At 42.0% G+C, this 26,243-nt stretch overlaps 1 protein-coding gene across 1 annotated transcript; it reads right to left on the bottom strand.

Moving 5' to 3' along the window:
* Positions 1–463: 463 nt before the first annotated feature.
* LOC140719660 (uncharacterized) lies at positions 464–26,243 on the bottom strand. Its single transcript, XM_073034444.1, has 2 exons — positions 24,772–26,243; positions 464–583 (listed from the first exon to the last, which is right to left on the bottom strand). The coding sequence occupies exons 1-2, from the start codon at positions 26,149–26,151 to the stop codon at positions 557–559; spliced, it is 1,407 nt and encodes a 468-aa protein (XP_072890545.1). The 5' UTR covers positions 26,152–26,243; the 3' UTR covers positions 464–556.

Raw genomic sequence — 26,243 nt, 5'->3', positions numbered from 1 at the left:
GACCACATGTTCCTCACAGTTCCGTTTTGAATCTCCACGTGTCCATGGGACACCGCACATCCGCAATACTTGGTCTCCTACGGAGTTACCACCACCAGCACACTTGAAGCGTCTGCTTTAATATTCATTTCTTACCGATCCAAATATTTCATTCCAGTGTCATTGACTGTAGGTCATGTGTCTGACCTTTAACACCTTCTTATTGGCTCTGCTTCAGGCCAGCATCCATTTTTGCCCTCTTCCCAGCAAGTGACAATTGGTAATTTATGGTTCTTTGTTCTCAATCAGCAACCAGGTTGAATCATGCAGAGCAGATACAAACTGCAACAGTCAAAAACCTGCATGATATATCCAATCAAAGAACATCTCACTAATAGCTTATTTGGAAATTATCTCTAGTCCAGCAAATTACCTGAAGTCATCATTGTGTCTCCTTTAAAACACTGATCAAGCTAAACAGAATGTCTTCATAAAATGGCAGCCTCCAACTCCAAGGACACATCAAGAGCAAAGACAATTGGTCTACCTGCTTCCATCGTTCTTGATTCATTCAAATTCACTGATTTGTAGACTGTAGCTCTTTCTGACCAACAGAAAGAAAGAAAAATGATTAACAGGGTGACACAGTAGTGTAGTGGTTAGCACAATGCTTCCTGCCACTGCCTGTAGGAGTTTGTACATTCTCCCTGTGACCACATGGGTTTCCTCCAACATTCCAAAGACATATGGGTTGGTAGGTTAACACAAAGTACACTGCAGATGCTGTGGTCAAAGCAACATGTACAACAAGCTGGAGGAACTCAGCAGGTCAGGCAGCATCCGTGGAAATGAACAGTCAACGTTTCGGGCCGAGACCCGTCCTGACGAAAGGTCTCGGCCCGAAACGTTGACTGCTCGTTTCCACGGATGCTGCCCAACCTGCTGAGTTCCTCCAGTGTGTTGAACGTGTTGGGTTGGTAGGTTAATTGGTCATTGTAAATCTTCCCATGAAGAGGCTAGGAATGAATTGGGGGTTGCTGGATGGTGCAGCTGAAAGGACTGAAAGGGCCTGTTCAACACTGTATCTCAATAAAATAAAATAAATTAAAAAGCAGTAAAAGAGAGAAAGTAATAGTTATTAACCCAGCACTTGTCCAGAGAAATCTTTTTTTCACCACTATCTACTTTCAAGGCTGTCAGCTGGGACTCACACTAAGATCTCAAAACATCACTGTGGAATGTAATGTTTTGGAAAAACATTCTCACATCCCAGACTGGCTTTATTTTGTCATGCAGATTTCTATTTTATGTTAAACATTTTAGCATATACGAAGGAGGAATTAAATTTAACTTTTTCCTTACACTAATGAATGTCCAGAACTTTTCTTAAACATATAAAGGAAGCAAAAATAATGGGAAAAATTGCAGGGAAAAAAAGAGTCAATATAGCTCAGACTGTTTAGTCAAAGTCCAAACTGTACCTCGGTCTCACATAACAGGAGAAAGTATCTCAATGAGAATATATAAAGGAATCACACCATTGTAATGCATGGCACAAAGTTGCAGCCTGCGTCAGCCATTGCTAATAGAACAACAATAATAAGCTTATAGCTATGGTAATCACTTCTGATAGGGTGGCGGGGTGGAGATACATTTCTACCAAAGGAGGTGTAAGGTGCTTCTTCCCTCCACTAGCCTGCAGGTCCCCCTTGGGCAAAGTGTAGCACCTGCTCGGCTCCCTTTCCCACCCTGATCAGGGTCATGTGAAGCTGAGGGAGCAGGTGATAGATGGTTGTATGAGCATCTGGAGCACATCACAAATCCTGGTTATGCGACCACTGACACCAGGCAGACAATCTCCGAAGAGCATTGATAGCGGCTGGGGGGGTGGGTCACCCATCTTGTAAAGACACTGTCCAGAAGAGGGCAATGGCAAACCACTTCTGTAGAAAGCTTTGCCAAGAACAATCATGGTCATGGAAAGACCATGATCACCCATGTCATGTGACACGGCACATAATGATGATGATGAAACACTTAGAACAGCAGGGAAGAAATTGAACAATCTTGGCATAATACATAAATTGTATATCAATTGTTGTGTTCTGTCCACAGATGCAGGCTGACCTAAGCATTTTAAATATTTTGCTCTTTTTTCCATTTTCCCTTTATTCACATAATTGTTTTTGTATTACCAAAGACAAATGTCCTACAGAATTTATCAGGATATTTAGAACTACCCAGGTTTTATTACACAGCACGAAAATCTCCAAATTTAGAGAACGTACATCTATCTCAAATTTCCAGTCAGTCACTTCCTGTGTCAGTTTCTAGGTCATAATCTTCTACTAGAAGAAATTGGGGCACTGCTTTATTGAGCACCTCCGCTCCATCTGCAAAAGTAGAAATTCCTGGTGGAAAACTGTTTTAATTGCTATTGCCACTCCCATTCTGACATGTCCATCCATGGCCTCCTCTTCTGCAGCAATGAGGCCACCCCAGGGTGGAGGCGTAACACCTCGTATTCCACGTAAGTAGCCTCCTACTTAACGGCTTGAACATCAACTTTTCTTTCCGGCAATTAGTTTTTCTTCTTTTTCCCCTTCCCTCTTCTTCTATTCCTCACACTGACCTCTTAATTCTTTTTCTCACCTGCCTACCACCTCCCCCGGGTGCCCCCTCTTCCCTTTCTCCCTATCATCTTCTAGTTTGTCCCTTCCCCTCTCCCCACCTTTTTATTCTGGCATCTTCCCCCTTCCTTTCCATCCTGATGAAGGGCTGTGGCCCAAAACATCGACTGTTTATTCACAAGAGTACATACAAAATGCTGGAGGAACTCAGCAGGTCTGGCAGCATCTATAGAAATGAATAAACAGTCGATATTTCAGGTCCAGACCTTTCATAGATGCTGCCAGTTCTGCTGAATTCCTCCAGTGTTCTGTGTGTGTTATAAGAGAAAGAGTTTGGAGTACACCGATTGTTCTGGTCTATCAGTAGAATAACATTCATTCCACTCATGATGACTTGAAGTTACCCAAAATCAAAATTGACTTTAGAATCAAATTAACCTTTATTTTGCTTTGTTGCTTGATTTAAATTTCTGAATAATTCATTTAGTGCAAAGAAAGCTTTACAATTAAAATTAAAGGTCAAAGATCAAAGTAAATTTATTATAAAGTATGTATGTCACCATATAAAATCTTTGTGGGCATACTCAATAAATGCACAAAATAATAACCATAACAGAATCAATGAACGACCACCCAACATGGGGACTCAACCAAGTGCAAACATAAAGAGAAAGAAATAATAATAATAATAAATAATTAAGCAATAAATATCAAGAAAATGAGATGAAGAGTCCTTGAAACTGAATCCAGTTGGGGGAGCAGTTCAGTGATGGGGCAAGTGAAGTTGAGTGAAGTTAACCCTTTTGGTTCAAGAGCCCCATGGTTGAGGGGTAAAATAACTGTTCCTGAACCTGATAGTGAAAGTCCTGAGGGTCCCACATCTTCTTCCTGATGGCAGCAACGAGAAGAGAGCATGTCCTGGGTAGAGGGGGTCCCCGATGATGGATGCTGCTTTCCTGCAACAGCATTTCATGTCGCTGTCCTCAATGGTTGGGAAACTTTACCCTTGACAGACTGGGCCATAGTATCACATACAACAAACAGAATAGCAAAGGAAATAATGTTTTTAATATGTTCATGCCAACTAGTTCAATCCAATACAAAGCAACTAAACATCTACAATTATGTGATATTATTCCTAAGTTTTAATTTTATATAATCATAAAGGATATAACTCAAGAGATCCAATCATAAAATAGATGCCTCAAGATAAAACAATAAATTACTAAAAAGGAAATTCAGAAAGCAAGCTGGCTTAAATATAATGCACAATTACATTTTAAACAGATTATTAAACAATGGTATTCATTAAAATATAGTAGAACAGATTTCAAAGTTCATTATTTACATATATTAAAGTTTAACATTTTGCATATTATTTATTTGTTCTTTTCTAGATACCTTACTTCCAGTTCATCTATGTAAACTGATATGCTAGTAAACACGACTTGGAGTGTATCTGTTTATTTGGAGCAAGCTTATATTAAGCAGCAATAAATCTTAGATAAGACAACAATTTTTTTTTAATCAGCAAAAGATGAAAGAAAAAAAAATGCTAGAAAAACCAACATCAATGTAGAACTAGCCGATTCAGATACAAACTGGAAAGATTGGTTATCCAAAATTGTTGAATTAAATTGCAAAGATTAAGGCAAACGTCACTTCAGAAGATGAGAATTTTCACTCGTGTGCAGAATTTAGAAGTTCTAAAACCCAGTGTGTGAAGAGAAGTGGAAACCATGATGGTTTTTGAAATAAGAATACTTCAGGTTGATATTACTTACTATCTTCATCAATATACTCTGTCATTATCATCCAATTCATCCTCACAAAATCGCAGAAGTTATTTTCCAAATGTGTTGCTACAGATTATATACTGATGGCAATTCTTGCTGCTGCCATCAGGAAGAAGCTATAGGAGCCTCAGGTAACACACCACCAGGTTCAGGAACAGTAATTACCCCTCAGCCATCAGGCTCTTGAACCAGCAGGGTTAACTTCACTCACCCTAACACCGAACTGTTCCCACAACCTTTAGACTCACTTTCAAGGACTCTTTATCTCATATTCTTGATATTTATTGCTTATTTATTATTATTTACTTTTGGATTTGCACAGTTTGTCTTTTACACACTGATCATCCAATTCTATTATGGTTACTGTATTTACTGTGATTGCCCTCAAGAAAACAAATCTTAGAGACGTATATGGCGACATATTTGATAAGAAATTACTTTGAACTGGCTACATCAATCCTATGTCAACATCTGCCACAAAACCTGGCAAATCGAATAACTTCGATCTGGTTTAAATCCAAAGAGATCTGGAAATATAAATAGAAGTGCAGACATATTAATAAACTTCAAGAAGAAAGATGGAAGGATGGCAAAGTAGATAACTCCTAGCAAGAAGACCATATAAAAGTGGGAGAGCAGCTGCAGAATGGTCAAATGTGAGAAAATATATTATCTAATCAAATTTAAAGCTTGTCGATTGGTAACAAGAGAGATGAATAGAAAATGGCTATCCTAGAGTTTGAAGCTTGTGTGTGGGAAGGTGTGAAAGGAGTTTGTTTTGCCCTCATCTTGTTTTGTTCTGTCGATGTTGCTGCCGCTCGTGTTGTAAGTTGTGTTGAACATTGTTTGTGCCAGAATGTGTGGCAACACTCACAGGGTGTCCCCAACACATCCCAGGCTGTGTTGGTTGTTAACGTACAGTGACACATTTCACTGTATGCTTCGATGTACATGTGATAAATAAATGTGAATCTGAAAATCTGTGGTTCAGACTAACGGAAAGGTACCACCTTCATTATACTCGGGAAAGATTCTGAATATATTAAATACAACAGAGTCCAATACTGAAACAGAATGCTGGAAATACCTTGTAAACCAATAGTAGATAAGGAAAAAAAATTTCTCGTATTAAAATCATTTGTTGCCTTCCCCTTTTCCAGATTCAGCCCAGCTTGGAATGCTTCAGTTTGTGTTTAACTCTGATCTGCAGCACTTAAAATTGTTTATCTAATTTTCACAATGGTATCCGGTGTCTCACTAAGGATTTTAGAACAATAATTTATATAGCATCACAATAAACGAAAGCAACACATACAAAATACTGGGGGGGGGGGAGGGCAGGGGAGTTCAGTAGGTCAGGCAGCAGCTATAGAAATGAATACACAGTCAGAGTCGGCAGTTTGGGCCGAGACCCTTCTTCAGGACTGAAATTGAAGGGGAAAGACACCACAATAAAATGGTAGGGGGAGATGGGTAAAAAGGCTAGTTGGGAGGTGATTGGTGAAGCCAGGTGGGTGGGAAAGGTCAAGGGCTGGAGAAGAAGGACTCTGATAGGAGAGGAAAGTGGACCACAGGAGAAAGGGAAGGAGCAGGGGTCATGGTGGGGGTCAGGTATGACAGGCAGGTGAGAAGAGGTAAATGGCCAGAGTGGGGAATTAAGGAAGAGGGATTTTTTAAAACCAGAAATCAAAGAACTGTTGTTTCAAAATATTTCAGGAAATGATTTATCATTGAAGCCCACTTTACAGTGTTGCAACAACTAGATCTCATTCAGGCAGAATCATTGTGACTAAATCACTTGACACTCGATATCTGTGGCAGGGCTTGCATTGCATAACTTCTTACCAGGCGAGATTGGGAGGCAGAAGTGGCAATGACCTGTTATTCCTAGAGGAGTTCTATGTCTTTTAATCAAGATTCAAGATTGTTGGGACGTCATTTCCAGTACACAAGCATAAAGGAGGATGAAATAATTGTTACTCCAGATCCAATGCAGCACCAAAAAAAAACCACAGTAAGATAAAAAAAATCCACAATAATAATTTTAAAAAAACACAAAGCACGTCAATACATAAGATAGCTTATATACATCGATTGCTTGCATGTCTATGATGATGCTAGTCACAGGAGGTCTGTACATAAGCTGACTGGCAGGAAATGATAAAATAGTGGTGAATGGGGGTGGGTTGGTGGGTGGAAGTGTAGCTCTGCCTTGCTGCTTGGGGAAAGTAACTGTTTGTGAGCCTGGTGGCTGTGGCGTGGATGCTACGTGGCCTGCTCCCTGATGAGAGTGGGACAGTCCATGAGCTGGGTTTGTGGGATCCTTCATAACATTACTGTCCCTTTGCCAGCACATTTCTGTATTACTGTATGCCCTTGATGGTGGTAGGCTGCTGCTGATGATGATAAGCTGGGCAGTTTTGACCACCTGTTGTACAGCCTTCCAGTCTGCCGCAGTGCATTTTTCCCATGGTGCAGCTTGTTAGGATGCTCTCTACTATGCATGTGGAATGACATGAATATAGATGCGCATAGCCAGTTAGTCGTGCACGTTTTGATAAGGAGAACTATGATACTCCTGTGAACCCCACAACTCAGGATGACTAATTTCAATCTCTGAACATTATTCATAAGGGTGAATCACGAAAGTCAACTGATCCAACTGTGCACTTGGCCGAGCACTGTGTGGACCAACTAGCTGAGGCGTTCATGGACACCTCTCACTTCCACGGTCAGAGATTCCACACTTACTTTAAGGGTAGGAAACTCTGGGATGGCCTTCTCAGGGTCCAGCATGGAATTTGTAGGCTGAGTGGCCTCTGTGCTGAATCATGTTACAGACTTCAGTGGTGGACCCAGCATCTTCTCTTCCAGGGTAGCCAATTACTTTCAAAGTTTGCCTTGACTTTGATTTCTATTATAAGATGATAAAACAAAATTGAAAATCTCACACACAAAATGTTGGAGGAACTCAGCAGGTCAGACAACATCTATGGAAATGTTTCAGGCTGAGACCCTTCATCAAGAAAGAGGAAGATACCAGAATAAAAGGTGGGGGAAGGAGAAGGAGGACAGCTGGAAGGTGATAGGTGAAGTCAGGTGGGTGGGAAATGTCAAGGGCTGGAGGTGAAGAAATTTGTTAGGAGAGTGGACCATAGGAGAAAGGGAAGGTGGGGGTGTGGGAGAGAATAGGAGGAAGTGATAGGCAAGTGAGAAGAGGTAAGAGGTCTGAGTGGAGAATAGAGAAAGAGAGGTGGGGTGATGAAGGGAAAGGTAAACTTAGGTAGAGGGATAGGTAGATGGGGGAATGGATTAAGGGGTATGATTAGCTTATGATCAATTGTCTTATAGGTACCTCATATTACTGAGCGGTCAGAAAGAAACTCTACCTGGCAACAGGTGACTCACTAGGCATTGTTCTCTAAAACTGCTAAGCATAACTAAATATGGGTATGGTATGCTTGAAGGGGCATCTCAAGGCATAACTAAGAATGGGTCAGAACATTCGAGAGAAGGGGGAAGTGCCAATATGAGGAAGTTAAGTTGTATCCAGGCTGGCCTTGGCAGAAATAATTATAACTAACCAATAATGATTTTACATTTAATTGTATATTAACATGTGATCAAAACCATTCTAAAATTGTCTTAACTCGCGTAATTGTAAGATTTCCTGCAACTAATATTATAAATTAAGTAGAATTCTAAGTCCGGGTGGAAAAAGCCCAGACTATCTCCTTGATTAGTCTGTGATTTCCCCATAGCATGCTATGAATAAAAAGTGAAGTTTGACAAAGTATTGCTTGTTTTATGGTTTTATTGAATTCGTGGTACCTTGCGTTATTGCATTGGGTCGATCCGTCTTTGACAGAGGAGGGAAAAAATTAAAATATTCTTCTATTGCATGTTAAATAAATTAACTTTTGTTTCATTGTCAGCAGGAATTTGAGGAGCAGATGCATCAAGAAATTGCATGAGAATTGTCAGGTAGTGCTGTTGGAATATTTCAGTTTTCTCTGTTATTGACCCAGGCTACGCAGAGACCAAAGGACCTGGATAAGGAAAAATCTGAGGTGCATTCTAGACAGCTTCGACACAATATATAAAGGAACCTACTTTGGCCTCCTCTAAGCAAATAAGGTCAGCTATGTAACTGAAGTGGTATTGGAAGTGCAGTGAACCTGGGCTGATGAGGTGGAGGCCCTGGTTAGGAAAAAGGAAGCCTCCGTTCCTTTTAGGCAACTAGGTACAAATGAATCCCTTGACAAATATAAAAAAAACTTTAAGAGCGAGGTCAACAGGGAACTCAGAAGGACAAAAAGAGGGTTCAAGAAGGATTTGGCAGGCAGGGTTAAAGATGATCAAGAGGGTCTTCAGTTACATTCACAGTAAAAGGGTGACTAGCGAGAAATTCATCATGAGTATGTGCCACATCATATGACGTGTGCAATCACAGTCCTTGACCTTGATAGCTCTTGGCAAATTGTTCTGCAGAAGTGGTTTTCCACTGTCTTCTTCTGGGCAAGACGGCTGACCCCAGCCATTATCAATATTCTTCAGAGATCGGCTGCCTGGCACCAGTGGGTGTATAACCAGGACTTGTGAAATGCACCAGCTGCTCATAACGACCATCTACCACCTGCTCCCATGGCTTCACATTGACCCTGAACTGGAGGCTAAGCAGGTGCTGTACCTTGTCCAAGGATGACCTGCAGGCTAGCAGAGGGAAGGAGCGCCTTACACTTCCTTTGGTAGGGACGTATCTCCTTCCTACCTCCCTAGCCCATAACATTGACTAATCCCAGTGTATCTTCAAAAGATGTACAATTATCTACCTCCACTAGCTTGGGTGTCTAGGCTGCAGAGTATAGTGTTAAACATTAGAGCTAAGTCTTTTGGGAATAACCTAAGAAACACTTCTGCATCCAAAGGATGGTTACAATTTGACATTCTTTTGCTGTGGGTATGAGTAAATAATGAAATTTAAATCTGGGATTGATTAACAAAATCCTATCCAAAGGGATATGGGTGAAAGGCTGTTAAATGGAGTTGGAAAACAACACAGGATCGCCCTGAGTGACAGAAAGGGCTTTAAGGTTATTAAATTTTGTTTTGTATACAAGTACAGTTTTGGTGGATATATATTTTTTTAAAAAAACATTGAAAACAGAAGCGCCTGACAGAGTTGTATAAACCTGAGACATAGCTAGTGTTTTGGTGAGGGTCACGAGCTGGGAAGCTAGTAGGAGTAGTCTTGGGCTGGAACGTCGTGTTGAACTTGAGCAAACGCTGGGTGTTTCCAAAGCAGGAACTGCACCCGTTCTCCTCATGTCCTCTGGCTAGGGTGGTGTCGTTAGGCAGGTTTTTAGCTCCCAGAAGTCGTTCGTTGCTGGCCAGTCAGGAACCTATCCAAGATAGTTGTGTAATCTGGTATGGTCTTGCTAGGTCAGCAGGGGGCTCCCATGCCTTCAGCTCAGTACCTGGGGCTGCGTAGATCTCCTCTTCTGACTCTGATGTCCCATTGCTCATTGTCAGATCCATCATGCTGGGCTGGAGGAGACATCATCTGAGTGCGCAAACCAGTTCTTTTCTTAAATTCCTTTCATTTTCTTGTAGCTCGCCACCCCACCCCTGTCACATCTGTGGTTTCTGGTGAGGGCCGTGTGCCTTTATGAAGGAGTGAACTTTATGGATCAGTAGCTGCACTAGCCCATTTGGTAGAAAGGTGTTTACTGTGTGTGCTAGAGGTTTAAAAAAATAGAAAGTTCAAAAAATGGTAAAAGAAAAAATACCGATATGTGCCATCAGATCATTAGGATGATAGCTCCAAAACATCACACCCCACTCTCTCTCCCTTCCCCACTTACACTAAAATGAACCTTTAAGTAAGGATCTCCTTGCTCTGGGAGAAAAGGGATAGCCCATTCCTTGAGATGTGGGGGGAGGGGGGGAGTTGTTACCATGAGCCTGAAGAATTGCACAAAACACAACTCAGGAATCCACATCCCTCTTCACAATCACAAACGTCCACAAATGCATGCATCGCATGAAGATCACAATGACGTTGCGCAGCAAAGTCAGTCAACAACTAACCACTTTCCAGGAGCCAGCACTCTTCCCCATGCTCCACAATGATCTCTTACACTGAGCCCACACTAAGCATGTGCTACCACAAGGAGGCTTTTTTTTTTAAAGACACCCCACCCATCAGTCGAGTCCCCTCCCTGAAAGGGGAAACAACAACAAACAGGATCCATCAACGAATGCTGGAGTCCTGGAGTGTACAAGTACCAACAAGAGTGTCCATGCTGCGCATAGCCTTGTGTGTGCACCTGATAAGCATAATGTCAGCACAACCAGACAAGGATAATGAGAATTACAGGGTTATTGCAGGGAGGGGGTGGAGAAGGAAGAAATTACTTGTGGCAGACCTGCTCTGTCACAGCTAGTAAGAAACTTTTGCTCATGGCTACTATCTCTAAAACCAGAGGTTGAAGATGAGGAATAAGTTTTTTTTTGCCCACAAGGTGGAATCTATTAGAGAAGGTGATGGAAGCAGCCACTCTCAATACTTGAGATGTATTGGGATGAGCATCTGTGTTGCCAAGCTGTAGTGGACAATGGGCCAACCGCCCATCTGTGGCAGTAAACCCAAACCAAAACAATGGCTGCTGCCCCCATGGGTTTGTTATACGCGTGAGACACGCCCTCACGCCTGTGATGATAGCTCCAACAATCTATGTAGTTGATCCTTTAATAGCAATTGGCAACATACAATCTTGAAGCGATGAAATTCAGCAAAAATTATGACCAAAGGAGGCCCCCAGCTACTACAAACTGCAATGAATGGAGCACACATACGTGACTTCCTCCCTTTGCTTTTACCACATCCCCTCCCACATGACCGACTACCATAATAAGCACACAATGCAGATGGAGAACAGATGTGTGGCTCCTGCAGCATCTTTCTCAGAAGCTTTCATGTTTCATTTTTGAGAAAATTAGTGCTATCATTAGCTCCTTACATTATGGATGTAATAAGTTATTCAGTTGAGGGTTAGCACAGTTGTAAAGATCTGTCTGATGAGGGTGTGCTAGTAAGATGCAGCACCTTTCTCTGTTTGTAATACTTGAGCAAATATTAATACAGCTTCAAACTGTTGCTTTATCTGTGCATACAAATAATATGCAATATTAACTAGTTTTATGGTGGTGCTATAGTGATATAATTTCACAAATAATACCATGAAAAAGCTTGCCATGGCAAGGTGCTCCTACACAAGGCAGCAGAATTGGGCCATTCAGCCCAATGAGTCTGCTCTGACATTTAATCAAGGCTGATTTATTTTCCCTCTCAACCCCATTCTCTTGCCTTCTCCCTATAACCCTTGATGCCCTTGCTAATCAAGAACCTATCTCTTTAAAAATACCCAATGACTTGGCCTCCTCAGCAATGAATTCCATAGATTCACCATCCTCTGGCTAAAGTTGTTTCTCCTCACAAAAACCTTCTGTTCTGAGGCTGTGCCCTCTGGTCCTAGACTCTTCCACTATTGGAAACATCCTCTCTACATCGACCACCTGGGTTAATGTTTATGTCTGTTACGAGATGGGTTATGATATAGCTGTACTCAATGTTGGTGGTCATGGAATACTGTGTGGCCACATCCCTGCCCCCCAGTTAATGGCAAGCTCTCTTTCATAAAAAAGGTTGGGAACCCCTGGCCTAACCAATGAATAAAGCATGCCAAACACTTCACCCCCATCTACTGATGTCACTACTTTATGGGCTAGGTCTCTGTTCTACAACACTTCCTAGGTCCCCGTCATTCATTATGTTCTGTCCTTGTTTGGATTTCTTATTCACACTTATCCAGTTTAAGTTACATCTGCTATTCCTTTGCCCACTTTCCTGGTTCATCTGATTCCTGTTGTAACCTGGGAGAACCTTTCCCATTTTCTACAGTACCACTCATTTTGGTGGCATCTGCAATCTTACCAAATGACAATATGAAAAGCAGTGGCGGACAGACCCTTGCTGCACCCTTCTAGTCATAGGTCATCAATCTGAAAGAGCGCACTCACTTTTTAACCACCAAGCCAATTTTGTATCCAATTGGCTGGCTCTCGCTTGATTCCATGTGATCTAACCTTCTGGGCCAGCCAACAATGTAAGATGTCAAAAGTCTAGAGATAGTTCATAAGGATGTGTACCACCCTGCCCTCTGCCCACTTCTTCAAAGTCATATTCACGAGTCACTGTCCCATGCACAAAGCCATGCCTCAGCCCGAAATGTTAACTGTACTCTTTTCCATAGTTGTTGCTTAGCCTGCTGAATTCCTCCAGCATTTTGGGTGTGTTGTTTGGATTTCCAGCACCTGCAGATTTTCTCTTGTTTGACTAGCCATAACACTGAACAACAAAGATTTTGCTTCCTGAATACTTCTGGGTGAATTTTATGGATTTTGGGCTGCTGATCATGAAAAACACTATGAAATTTCCCTACTAGGCACCAATTTTTTTAAAATCACCTATATTTGTTGTTTCAATTCATAGTTCATCAGAATAACTGATGCCAAGATTAAGGAAGGCATTTTTGTTGGTCCACACATCAAACAGGTCATCAATGACAGGCAATTCAAATGACTACTAATGGGACCAGTGAAAATCACTTGGAAGGCATTCAAGGATACTGTTGAAAATTTTCTTGGCAACTACAAAGCACCAAACTACATGCAGCTGGTTGTTAACACGCTACAAGCATACAAAACTATGAAGTGCAACATGTCACTAAAGTCATTTTCTGCATTCCCATTTAGACTTCTTTCTGCAAATCTTGGGTGTTGTCAGTGACAAGCATGGTGAAGGGTTTCACCCGGACATTGCAGACATGGAGAAATGGCATCAGGGCAACTGGAATCCATCAATTGTTGGACATTTAAGCAAGAAGCCTCAGACACCGAGTATGAATGAAAATCATCAACAGAACATTTTCAGCTTAGTTGAACTATTGCAAAGCATCCGTACTGTTGTGCAATCACCTGCATTATATTCAATAAAAGTTAATTTGCTATTTCTCTACATTCCTAGGTGATACAAAGAGTCTGAAATTATATTTGTGTTCAGCATCAGGCGGTCAATGATAAACAAAAACAAAATTCTGAGGAAGCAACATTTTAGAAAATATTTGTTGTCTAGTATAATCAGTCCGTGCCTTTCCGAATGCAGTTGGATCCTACCTATTAAAATTCCCTCCAGTAATTTCGGCATCATTGCTCCAAAGTTCAGCAGCCTGTAAGTTGACCTTAAATGAAACCATAACATTTGGCACCCTTAGTTTTCCATTACCTCACCAATGACTGACAAAGACACACAAGTCTCAGGCAGAGCCCAGCAATTCCTATCCTTGCTTTCCTCAATGACACACCCAGGGATTTATTCACTTATATCCACCTTTCTTGTAATGTTGATATCACTGCTCCCTTCTCTGCACACACTGGCTTCCATGAGCTTCTCTACAATAAAAGTGTTAGTTTGAAAACTTGCCCACCTCCCTCAACTGCACATATACAGTGGATTGCAAAATTTTAGGCACTCCTGGTAAAAAATTCTGTTACTGTGAATAGCTAAGCAAGTAAAAGTTGACCTGATTTCCAAAAGTCATAAAGTTAAAGATGACACATTTCTTTAATATGTTAAGCAAGATTACTTGTTTCATTTCCACCTTTTACAGTTTCAAAGTAACAGAAATGGAAAAGGGCCCAAATCAAAGGTTTGGTCACCCTGCATGGTCAGTACTTAGTAACACCCCCTTTGGCAAGTATCACAGCTTGTAAACATTTTCTGTAGCCAGCTAAGAGTCTTTCAATTCTTGTTTGGGGGATTTTCGCCCATTCTTCCTTGCAAAAGGCTTCTAGTTCTCTGAGATTCTTGGGCCATCTTGCATGCACTGCTCTTTTGAGGTCTATCCACAGATTTTCAATGATGTTTAAGTCGGGGAACTGTTAGGGCCATGGTAAACCTTCAACTTACGCCTCTTCAGGTGGTCCATTGTGGATTTTGAGTTATGTTTAGGATCATTATCCTGTTGTAGAAGCCATCCTCTTTTCACCTTCATCTTTTTTCCCCCCCACATGGTGTGAAGTTTGCTTCCAGAATTTGCTGGTATTTAATTGAATTCATTCTTCCCTCTACTAGTGAAATGTTCCCTGTGCCACTGGCTGCAACACAAGCCCAAAGCATGATCGATCCACCCCCATGCTTAATAGTTGGAGAGGTGTTCTTTTCATGAAATTCTGCTCCCCTTTTTCTCCAAACATACCTTTGCTCATTGCAGCCAAAAAGTTCTATTTTATCAGTCCACAGGACTGGTTTCCAAAAAGCATCAGGCTTGTTTAGATGTTCCTTTGCAAACTTCTGACGCTGAATTTTGTGGTGAGGATGCAAGAAAGGTTTTCTTCTGATGACTCTTCCATAAAGGTCATATTTGGGCAGGTGTCGCTGCACAGTAGAACAGTGCACCACCACTCCAGAATCTGTTAAATCTTCCTGAAGGTCTTTTGCAGTCAAACGGGGGTTTTGATTTGGCTTTCTAGCAATCCTACGAGCAGTGCCCTCGGAAAGTTTTCTTGGTCTTCCAGACCTCCACCATTCCTGTTAACTGCCATTTCTTAATTACGTTATGAACTGAGGAAACGGCTACCTGAAAATGCTTTCTTATAGCCTTCTACTGCTTTGTAGGCATAGTTTATTCTAATTTTCTGGAGTGTTAGGCAGCTACTTAGAGGAGCCCATGGCCTTTCTGAACAACGACTGTGAACAAGCCATAGCCCTAGCAAACTAATTAAGGTCTAATACCTTGGTAAAAGTTATCTTAGAGCTCAAATCTCTTGGGGGTGCCCAAACTTTTGCATGGTGCTCCTTTCCTTCTTTTCACTCTAAAATTGTACAAAACAAAAATAATACGCTAATCTTGCTTAAAATGTTGGAAATGTTTCAACTTTAAGTTTATGACTTTTGGAGATCAGTTTATCTTCATATTACCTATTCACAGTAACAGAAATTTTTGACCAGGGGTGCCCAAACTTTGGCATGCCACTAAGATGATTGCACTAATTCTTAAGGGGGCCTGCTCTCTCCCTAGTTGTCCTTTTGCTTAAGAAATGGGATTTTCGTGAATTATTCTTTAACTATGTACCAAAATTATCTTGTGTTCCATAAGATATAGAAGTAGGCCATTCAGCCCATTGAGTCTGCTCTGCCATTCAATCATGGGCTGATCCAATTCTTCCAGTCATCCCCACTCTCCTGCCTTCTCCCCATACCCTTTGATGCCCTGGCTAATCAATAATTACTATTTATTTATTGGGATACAGGGCAAAGGTGGCCCTATCATGCCCCACCAGCCAGCAATTTCCCCAATTTAATCCTTGCCTAATGACAGGACAATTTACAATAACCAACCTACCAACTTGTACATCTTTGGACTGCGGGAAGAAACCAGAGCACCCAGAGGAAACTTATGAAGTCATGGTGAGAACATAGAAATTCCTTACAGGCAGCAACAGGAATTAAAGCCGGGTTGCTGGTACTGTAAAGCATTGTGCTAACCACAATGCTACCACATGGTCCTCCTGATTTCCTCAAAGCATGTTCCTTTTACGCAAGGGTTTGAGTTTAGGAGCCGAGAGGTAATGTTGCAGCTATATAGGATCCTGGTCAGACCCCACTTGAAGTACTGTGCTCAGTTCTGGTCGCCTCACTACAGAAAGGATGTAGAAACTATTGAAAAGGTGCAGAGGAGAGTTACAAGGATGTTGCCTGGATTGGGGAGCCTGCCTTATGAGAATAGGTTGAGTGAACTTGGCCTTTTCTCCTTGGAGCGACAGAGGATGAGAGGTGACCTGATAGAGGTGTACAAGATGATGAGAGGCATTGATTGCATGCATAGTCAGAGGTTTTTTTCCCAGGGCTGAAATGGCTAGCAGAGGGCAGAGTTTTAAGGTGCCTGTAAGTAGGTACAAAGGAGATGTCAGGGTTAAGTTTTTTTACGCAGAGAGTGGTGAGTGCGTGGAATGGGCTGCCAGTGACAGTGGTGGAGGCGGATGTAATAGGGTCTTTTATGAGAGTCCTGGATAGGTACATGGAGCTTAGAAAAATAGAGGGCTATGCGTAACCAAGTAATTTCTAAGGACATGCTCAGCACAGCTTTGTGGGCCAAAGGGCCTGCATTGTGCTGTATGTTTTCTATGTTTCTATGAACTTGCTTGATCCAACTGATTATACCTGATACATGCTCCTTTTTCAAGTCCAGAGCCTTAACAATGCTCAATCAGGTTTGCTGATCCCCAGTTTCCTCTCCAACAGGCTACCTAAACTCTCCTTCAACCCACTTTTACAAGCCTCCCAATTATCAGAAGTCCCTTTAATCAGCAGCCACTCAACCTTTTGTAAGTTGCTGTCTAACACCGTCAAAATTAGCCTTGCCCAAATGTATGATTTTAATAGGTGCATCAGTCCCATTTTTCCCCATAACCATTGTAAAACTGAGAATTATAGTCACCAGTCCCAAAGTGTTCCCCCATCAACATACCTGCGCTTGCCCAACCTCTAAAGCATTACTAATCAATATTAGTGAAGTTTTTTTTAAAAAACACCTACAATAGCACCACTCCAATACCTACCTGTTATCTCCTTATACATTTGCCTCTAATTCCTGCTGACCATTGGGAGACTTATACCCAATAGTGATTCCCATTGTGGGTGGTACCAGTGAAGGGGGCATTAGGGGAAATAGAAGTCATCAGGGGACATTCAAGATTCTTTGGGGAGAGGGGAGGGTAAAGCAGCACCCTAACTTGAGGCACTAGACCTGTCCGACCATTAATAGAGCCGGCACTTCCCAAAAAAAAAAAAGAGGCACTAGGATATAGCTCTGCAGGCGGTAAGCATTTGTTGTCACAACACATCTGAATCTTGGCAGTCTCATCTGACCTTGCCAACCAGACATTATTTGGGATGCATAAATTAGCAGGCAGGGTGACCAACAGTTCCCCTTGACTCACAGCACAGGACAAGTTTATGCAATTTAACAGTTGGTAAGTCAAGTACACCCCTCAACTTTGCAGATCTACAGAAAACTGGTCACGCAACGATACAGCACTGGCCAGAACCAAACGGTGAAAAAGAGACAAATCAGTGAACTTGCCAACCCCAGTGATTCCTCTTGAGGTGTTCAAAGCGACCTCAGCTTCATGTGTGGTCAAGAAGTATATTTGGCGATTGGTCAATCATGTTAACTGGAAAGGTATAAAGGCAGCTTGCCCATCACCAGCTCTAACCCAACTAACATTAAGATTCCAATCTGAATCCTTGTCAATGTAATTTCACTGTTGTGATAGTCTTCATCATCGCCTCACCGTTCCTTTGCATGCTGCTACCATCGTTCCAGCTCTGTCAAATTGCAGCTGTCATCAACATCAGATAAGCATTCCCAGTTTGGGTTAATTTTAAAAATTTTAATTTAGCCCCATACCTACGGCACGATCTCTTTGATGGTGAAGCCTTGAATCCTAATCCTAAGAAACAGAAACTACAGAAAGTGTGTAAATACAATGTTACATACCTGGAGTATGGTTTTATTCCATTCCCGTCAGATCAGCAACACCCCATCAGTCTTATTTGTAATACTGTACTGCCTAATGAAGCCATGAAACCATCAAGACTGCAGGAACACTTCCATAAAAGACACCATGGATAGGCTACTTATGGTATTATTCAGTTCCAGATGAAAGAAACATCTGAAGTGCTGCACACTCAAGTCATTTGCCAAGAAAGCTAAAAATGACCTTGATAGTGGTCTCATTTCTTCTAGAAACCATACAGAATTGAAACTGCATGCCAGTCTTCTCTTAGGACACATGTACACCAGTCACAATTTACCACCCACTGCTTTGACAAAAACAAAATCAATATTGCATGCCAATATTCAATATCCCAGGGAAATTATGAAGTAATCATGCACTACACTTCCCTCCTCCAAGCCCATTGAGCGACTATTCATTGTTTAAGTAACCTTCATCTATTCATAGAGCATATTGTTCAGTTTTGGGCAGTAGCCCCCACTGGCATAGACTTCCTCAATTGTAATCATTACAATGGGCCTTCCCGTTTCTGTAACCTCTGCTCCGAAAGCAACCATCTTATTCTAAACAGGTTGTACCGATAGCTATATTGTTAGTTGCCAATCTCTGGGATATGGTAATTCAAATACTTACTTCATAGAAGATAGGTGCAACTAAGTGGCCATGAAATCTTAGTTTCCAACACTCATGAAATTTTAAATTCACTCATTGTAAATTTTCTTCATCATGGACTCAAGCCCAAATTTTGTCCATAGCTCACTACTTCAATTTCTGAAGACTCTTGTCCTCAATTCAATTACCCAGTTTCCTATCTACATAGTTAAAGAATTGTTAACCACTATTTACTGTTAACTTCAAAACTGTTTCTCTAATCTGAATTTTAAACCTTTTAATTCTGAAATTAACCCATATGTTTGAAAGTGGTAGTGTTATAATTTTTGCTTCATGTTTTAATGTTAAATTTTAAATATGTTTTTCCACTGCTTGATATATACTGTACTGTGGGAGATATCCCAAGACCCTTGCACAGTACTGCACTTGTCAACATGGAGCAGAGAGCGAGTTTGTAAATCTGGCAAGAGCAAACTATGTTGGGAATGGCAAAGGTGAAGTGCTACCCCTTGGGGCAGATGGCAAGGGGTGCCAGGGGCAGGGGTTGGTATAGGTACAGATATTCAGCCCAGAAACACCAGGAAGGGTCACTGATTCATAGATCATTACAGAATATGTCTCTAGTGCTTCCAGCTCCCTCCCCTCTCCCTTCCCCTTTTCCCAACCATGATTTCTCTCCCCTTACCCACTTCTACAAGAGAAACCCATATCAGAATCTTGTTTATCACCACTCACATGATGATTTTTTGCAGCAGTACAGTGTAATAAATAAAATTACCAGACTACTGTGCAAAAGTCAAGGGCACCCTAACTGCACACCAGTGCCCAAGACCTTTGCACACCATTGTATCTTCCTCATTTATAGTCATACTGTTTCAGTTCAAGTTCAATAATTGTTTTTTTGGTTCAGAAAAATGGCAGTAATGTTAGCACCAGCTATGTATTTGCACCACTACATTAGTGCAATTGTGAGTTGTTATAGCAACACAAAAAATGTTTGGGGATCTCAGGTCAGGAACCTCCTATGAAGAGAAATGAACTGTCAACATTTAAGGCCGAAACCCTTCATTGGGACTGGAAGGAAGGAGGCAGAAGTCAGAATAAAAAGGGAAGCTAGCAGGTAATAAGTAAGCCCAGGTTAGAGGGATAGGAAAGGGAATGTGAGAAGATGGGAGGTGGTAAGTGGAAGAGGTAAAGGGCTGAAGGAAGAATCTGACAAAAAAAAAGACCATGGAATACATGGAAGGAGGTGAGGAACCAAAGGGAATTAATGGGCAGGAGATAAAAGGAGATTTGGGAGCCACATGACTGAAAGAAAATAAAAGGGAGTGGTTATCGGAAGGTGGAGAAACTGACATCGATGCTGTCAGATTGCAGACCATCAAGACTGATTACAAAGTGTTGCTCCTCCAACCTGCATCTGGCATTAGTGATAGTAGAGGACGTCCTTGTGGAAAGTGAAATTGGAATTAGTAGCCATTGAGATTGTGGCTGTTATTATGTACAGAGCAAAGGTTTTCGGCAAAGTAGTCCCTCAACTTGCATTGGGTCTTACCAATGTAAGTGCAGACCACAAAACCCATCTATTTCCATTCCCATACCAACATCTGAACACGTCACCAGTGCTGCCATGATGAGGCTGAATGTGGGTTGGATGAGCAAAACCTCTTTCTTGGAGGGCCATGGTGCCAGTGCAGGTTGATGGAAGCAGGCAGTTTAAATGGTTTCAGCATGGACAAGATGGGCCAAAGGACCCGCTTCTGTGCTGTACTTCTCTGACTCTCCAATTTAACGACATCAACATCAATATCTCCAGCTTCATGAAACCATGCTCTTATTTTCCCTCATTCCTGTGGCCCTCTCAACCCTTCTCTTCTCCCGCCTCACTCTCACAACCTACTTATAACCTCCCTTTGGTTCCCACCTCCTTCCCTTTATTCCATGGTCTATTGTCTTCTCCCATCGCATTTCTTCAGCCCTTTGCCTCTTCCACTAGCATCTTCTAGTTTTTCCACATTTCTTTTCATCCCTTTCACCTGGACTCATTACCTGCTATATTATGCTCCTCCCCCTACCCTGTTATTCTGGCTTCTGCCCCTCTTCCTTTCCAATCCAGACAAAAGCCTGAAAACATCAACTGTTCAGTTCCCTCCCTTTGTAGAAGCTTCCTAACCCTGAGTTTCTCCAGCACTGTGTTCGATGTTTGTAGATTTTCAGCATCTGCAGAATCTCCTGACCCAATTGTCATTGTATAATTTGCCTACAATTAAGCCATTCAAACTTGTGGCAAGAGATCTCTGGATTACATCAAGATCACTCTGAAAAGCATCTGTACCTTTTATTCCACATTTTACTTCAGGTTCCTTATACTTGCCATTCAATATTCTGAAGCCCAAACCTAACTAAGCACATATTTTAACTTTCACTGTTTTACTTACCAATAGTTTTATCAGCAATAAAGTTAGAGGTACTTTGGCAAATTTTCAGTTGATGCTTTTACCGTACCTTGATTCAAATAGTAACACTCCTGATCTTCCTTGGTGTCATTCCTCCAACAATTTCTTGGGCAACTTCAATTTGTCTCTCCATCACATCTATTCCTAGAACTCAAGCCACTTTGACCCAGTTCAGTTTTGCTTTTCAATCATTTATTTGATCGGGGGTTCCCAAGGTGTGGATCCCAGGTGGGGAATCCTTGGATTTAAAGCAACTTTACTTCTCTCTTTGTAGACAAAGTCAATTGATTGCTACGTCCAAAACAATTATAGGTCAAACTCATGAAAATTTGCCCCCCCCAACCCTTCTCTTCCCCTGCCACTAACAATTCCCACTACTACCTGCAAGGAGTTTGTACATTCTCCTCATAACTGGTGTGTTGTCTCCCACAGTAGGTTAATTGGTCATTGTAAATTGTCCCATGATTAGGTTAGGATTAAACTGGGGGATGGCTGACCAGCATTGCTCAAAGGACCAGAGAACCTATTCTGCACTGCATCTCAATAAATAAACTTAATTCTTACAGGGGGTGATGCAAAATTTCAGAAGCAGGAGGCTGTTTAGAATGGATAATAAAATTTTAACACCCATTTGGTGCCAAATATTAGGAATTTTCCAAGCCCTCTAGCATGGAGGGCTTTTGTTCAGACCAGAGATAACTAGTTTTCTGAGTATTAAGTATTAAGGGGGGGGGGGGAATAGTGCAGGAAATGGTGATGAGGCAAAACAGCAAACAATCTCAATGAACTGCTGAAGCAGGCTTGGTTAGTTAGAAGGCCTATGTTAGCTCCATTTATCAATTTAACCAAAATGTATACAGAACCTACTTAACTGTTGACAGGAGTTTTCCAATGTTGTCATTTTCCATTTATTCATATAAAATCATTTTAAACCCCCCCCCCAAGAGCAGAAATATAGGTAGTATCTTATCTGCAATTGGCATATACCAGAATAAGCAATTACCTTCAGAAGCATATTCACCTGCAACCCGAGAATATAATGGGCAGGATTCTATTCCACAAGGAGCCAACCTACCTATCCAGTCTGTGTACGAGATCAAACAAAATATTGAATGTTGCATTTTCATTCGTTGCACACATTCAAGGAACCCAAATGATGGAATAATTGAAGCAGTCGCTCGTGGCTGAGATTCTGCTCAAAGCAAGAATCTTTCATTATTCACATTGCAAAAAGATTTGTGGACTTCAGTGTGGAATTTCTAGTACAAAAGAACTCCAGTAGAGCTATTCGTCTTAAGATCTGGTGCATTGGGTGCTGATTCACGCACTGCTTTTACCTGACAGGTCCCCAATTCCAACCTTATTTCTTGTGCTCCCTGTAAACTTACTGTATTCCCTGAAAGATTTGTTATTCTGTATAACATCTAAAAAAAATCTAGTGTGTTGGAGTATTAACAATAACAAAATCCAGAAGACCAGAAGATCTGCTAGTCTGATACCATGTGCCAGGTGTGTGAGATTAACAGTTTCATTCTACTCTGCCATGTTTCACAACTGCACTCTTTGGCACAGAGACATAGGGCATCTACAAACACATGAAACATAATGTTCTAATTTGAGCTTTGTGTGAAGGTGCATTAAAATATAACAGTATGAAACTAATTATATGAAAGATTAAAAATATAGATGCAGTTAGAGAAAATTATGAAATCTGCCACATTAGGTCTCTTGTGGAAATGAGACTGCCCACAAAATTATTCCCTCTCCACCACACAGGTCAGCTACTTCTGAAATAAAGCCATTTATTTTACCATTTTTAAAAATTCTAAAGTTTACCATTACCAAATTCACAGCATATGACTGAATGCATTTTTCACTACAGATATCCTGCTACCACAAGTTACTATCAGCACAGCAGCATGCCTTAATAGTCTTGCCAGCTCTGAAGATAGTAGCATAGGTCATTTTCATAGAATGTTAAACCCACCTTAGATGCCTTTCAAGTTTATTGTCGTAGATTGGAGACAGAGGTTAAATAATCCCAGTTTAAAATAAAGATATACCAATATTGAGTGAAATCTCACAATTGCCGGATCAGTGTATGTTGCAGATTTTCCCTAATATTAAACGTGCTATCAAGGCATTTTAATCAAGTATCATTGAGACTTGTTTCATGCTTTTTTGGAACCATAAATCCCATGATTTTCAAAAAACAATGTCTTCTGCCCTGACATTCCTGTCCTCAGTAGAGGATAGCACAGGTAGAGAGGAGATGTCAGGGGTAAGCTTTTTATGCCGAGTGGTGAGTGCATGCAATGGGCTGCCAGCGGCGGTGGTGGAGGCAGAAATGATAGGGTCTTTTAAGAGACTCCTGGACAGGTACATGGGGCTTGGAAAAATAGAGGGCTATGGGTAAGCCTAGGTAGCTCTAAGGTAAGGACATGTTTGGCACAGCTTTGTGGGCCGAAGGGCCTGTATTGTGCTGTAGGTTTTCTACGTTTCTACTATAGTAATCAAGCCCCCAAAAAAGTGTTTATTAAGGCATGTAGGTTTCATTTCCAAACTTTTCTAACAAACTTCAACATTCTGATCACATTGTCTTAAAATGTGCAATATCCATGAAAAAAAATCACACTTCATAGAAGTACAAGCAAAATGATTTCACAGAGATTCAAACTACAATTACATTGGGGGGATCCCATTTGATAATCTGACAAAGCAATTTATTTAAATTGAGAAAACCTGCTACATTTCAATACCCAAATCACATAAATTAAACAAAAATGTTCACATTTGTAAAAACAACTTTATAGCTTGTTTTTCACCCTGAATCTCCAGAAACAAGTTTAAACGATGTTCAAAAGCTTAAGTAAATTATCTAAATTTTCTATAACTCATACATATCTATCTTAAATGTATGCTTTAGATTAACTTCCTTCAGCAGCAACATTGTAAACATTTCAAACCATTCTATCTCGCACTTGCAAAACAATAGGCAAACCCCAATTCTGCCCACACTACACGTCAGGTTTTTGTTAGATATTTAAGGCATTCTAAATATTAACAGATGCGCGTGTCAATTTAAATCCTAGTGGACAGCTTGATCACCTCCCATCACCATCTTCACCAATTTGTGATTCTATGACCTAGCTCACCAGACGGAAATGTGTTGATAACACCTCCTTACATCTCCATTCATGCTTCAGTGCCAGTCCCTTGAGCTTGTAATTGATCAATAATGCCTCCATTAAAGTCAGTTATATACAATGGGTCAATAAGGCTGAGAGCAAACAGGTCCACTGATTCCATCAATTCAACGTACAACTGAATTTAAGAATAACAGTGAAGGTTTGTTCTGATGTCAAAATAACCCAAGTCCACCTACCGACCACCTACAATTCAACAGCCCATTTTACCATTTCTCCTCTAAAGTTCTTGACACTTACTTTTGTTTCTAATAGTACTCCAACCTAATTTAAATAGCGAACCATCTGCCAAACTAATGAAGCGATTTCCAACTAGAGGTGACATTTTCTCTAATACTACTTTGCATTCTTTCAGACCTTGTTGTTTCGACTGAACATCCCTGAAATTGTTTCTCTTTTTTTCCATGGACTCTGGAGGATACGTTTCACTGACAGAATCAAAACACTGTACTTTTGCAAAGGCTGAGACACTTGCACCACGGTTACTTGTTGCTAACGACTGTTTCGGGTTCTTCTCGCAGAAGGCGGTACCGTGAAACTCAGAAGGGCGCTTAACTTCGGCTCCCCTTCCTTGCAAGCTTTGCTTTGGGTGTTTGCACGGTGAAGTTGTCTTAGAGGGCAGTCCACCAACACAGCCATTTCGACGACTCTCGTCCAATACTTTGATCTTCCTCAGAATGACCCTGCACTCTTTCAAACCGACCAGTTGCCAATGAACGTCCGCCAGGAGGTCATCCTGTTGTACCACCGTCTCTTTCTGCAGTGTACAGTCCCATTGAACGGGAATCGTGGGTCCTCCATCCGGCCGGGATTGTTGAGGGGGCAAGTCCCGGGGTGGGACGGCCCCATTAGAGAGTTGGCGTCCGGCCACCCTGGGGGTGCGGTGGGCAAAGCCAGGCCGGCTGCGACCAAGGGCTGGGTGGGCGTTTATCCTCCCCCTTTGCTGTCTCCGCCCCCGGCCGACCTTGGCCACCTTCCGGTCCGGCCAGGGTTCCGAACTCCGGGGCAACTCGATATTCCTGAGCAGCACCCAACACTCCCGCAGGCAGCCCAGGAGCAGCGGTGCTGGCCGCTGGGAGGGGTGGCGGGGCCGAGACTCCCCTAGTGCCTTGGTCTCTTGCATTTTCTCTGAGGTAGGCAAGGCGTTGCCAACTGGCACCATCTTGTAGCGGGTCCCTTTGACGGAGATCACGGGTGGGCTGACAGGTGGATCGTAGGTGACCGGGGATAGTGCAGGGACGTAGATAGGTGCTATGCTCTCCCTGCTGTGGCTGCTTTGCGATCTCGGAGAGGTGGCGGGGGGCGGCTCCCTTTGCCACAGGTTATACCTGCGCTCCTCCAGCTGACGACCCAACCAATTATGCGATCCATCAATTTGCGGGTTGCACACAGACGCGTCTCGCCGCCCCAAATTCCTCCTCCGCCCCCTCCCCGAGGCCATCCTGCCCCGAGTCTTCGCACGGGCTTTGGCCGACCGCGCCTTTGTAGCACCGGCTCGAGTTCTCCTCGCTGCTCGGAATCCTTTGCCCCTGAGCCGTCTCCGAAAATTCGTCTTCTTCGCAATAGTCAGCGACCGAGTTTCTGTGGTCTGCATGAACCAATCGCAAACTTTTCCCATGTTCACTCTCCCCCTGAACAACAGCCTAATCGGCGATATTCCAAGTTTCTTCCAAGGGTTCGGGGCCCGATTTCCACCCCGCCAGCGGCTTGGGGCACTTACTTTGTCCGGGAAGTCTAGTTGTGGCTCTGTACTGACAGGAACCCAACCATTGCAAACAAGCTCGAACCTCCTGTCAAGTAGCGCCTGGAGAGCTTTTTTAGGAGTGGCCATATCCCACCACCTGAGGGAAGCACTCGATAGAAAAAGCCTCTCTCGTGACACCGAGAATCTATGATTATATTTAGATGATTTAGCCTTAGAGC

This window comes from Hemitrygon akajei, chromosome 32 (assembly GCF_048418815.1).
Source record: "Hemitrygon akajei chromosome 32, sHemAka1.3, whole genome shotgun sequence".
In the NCBI taxonomy this organism is placed as follows: domain Eukaryota; kingdom Metazoa; phylum Chordata; class Chondrichthyes; order Myliobatiformes; family Dasyatidae; genus Hemitrygon; species Hemitrygon akajei.
Note: the sequence above shows the minus strand (reverse complement) of the source record. Positions and strands in the feature narration are given on the sequence as shown.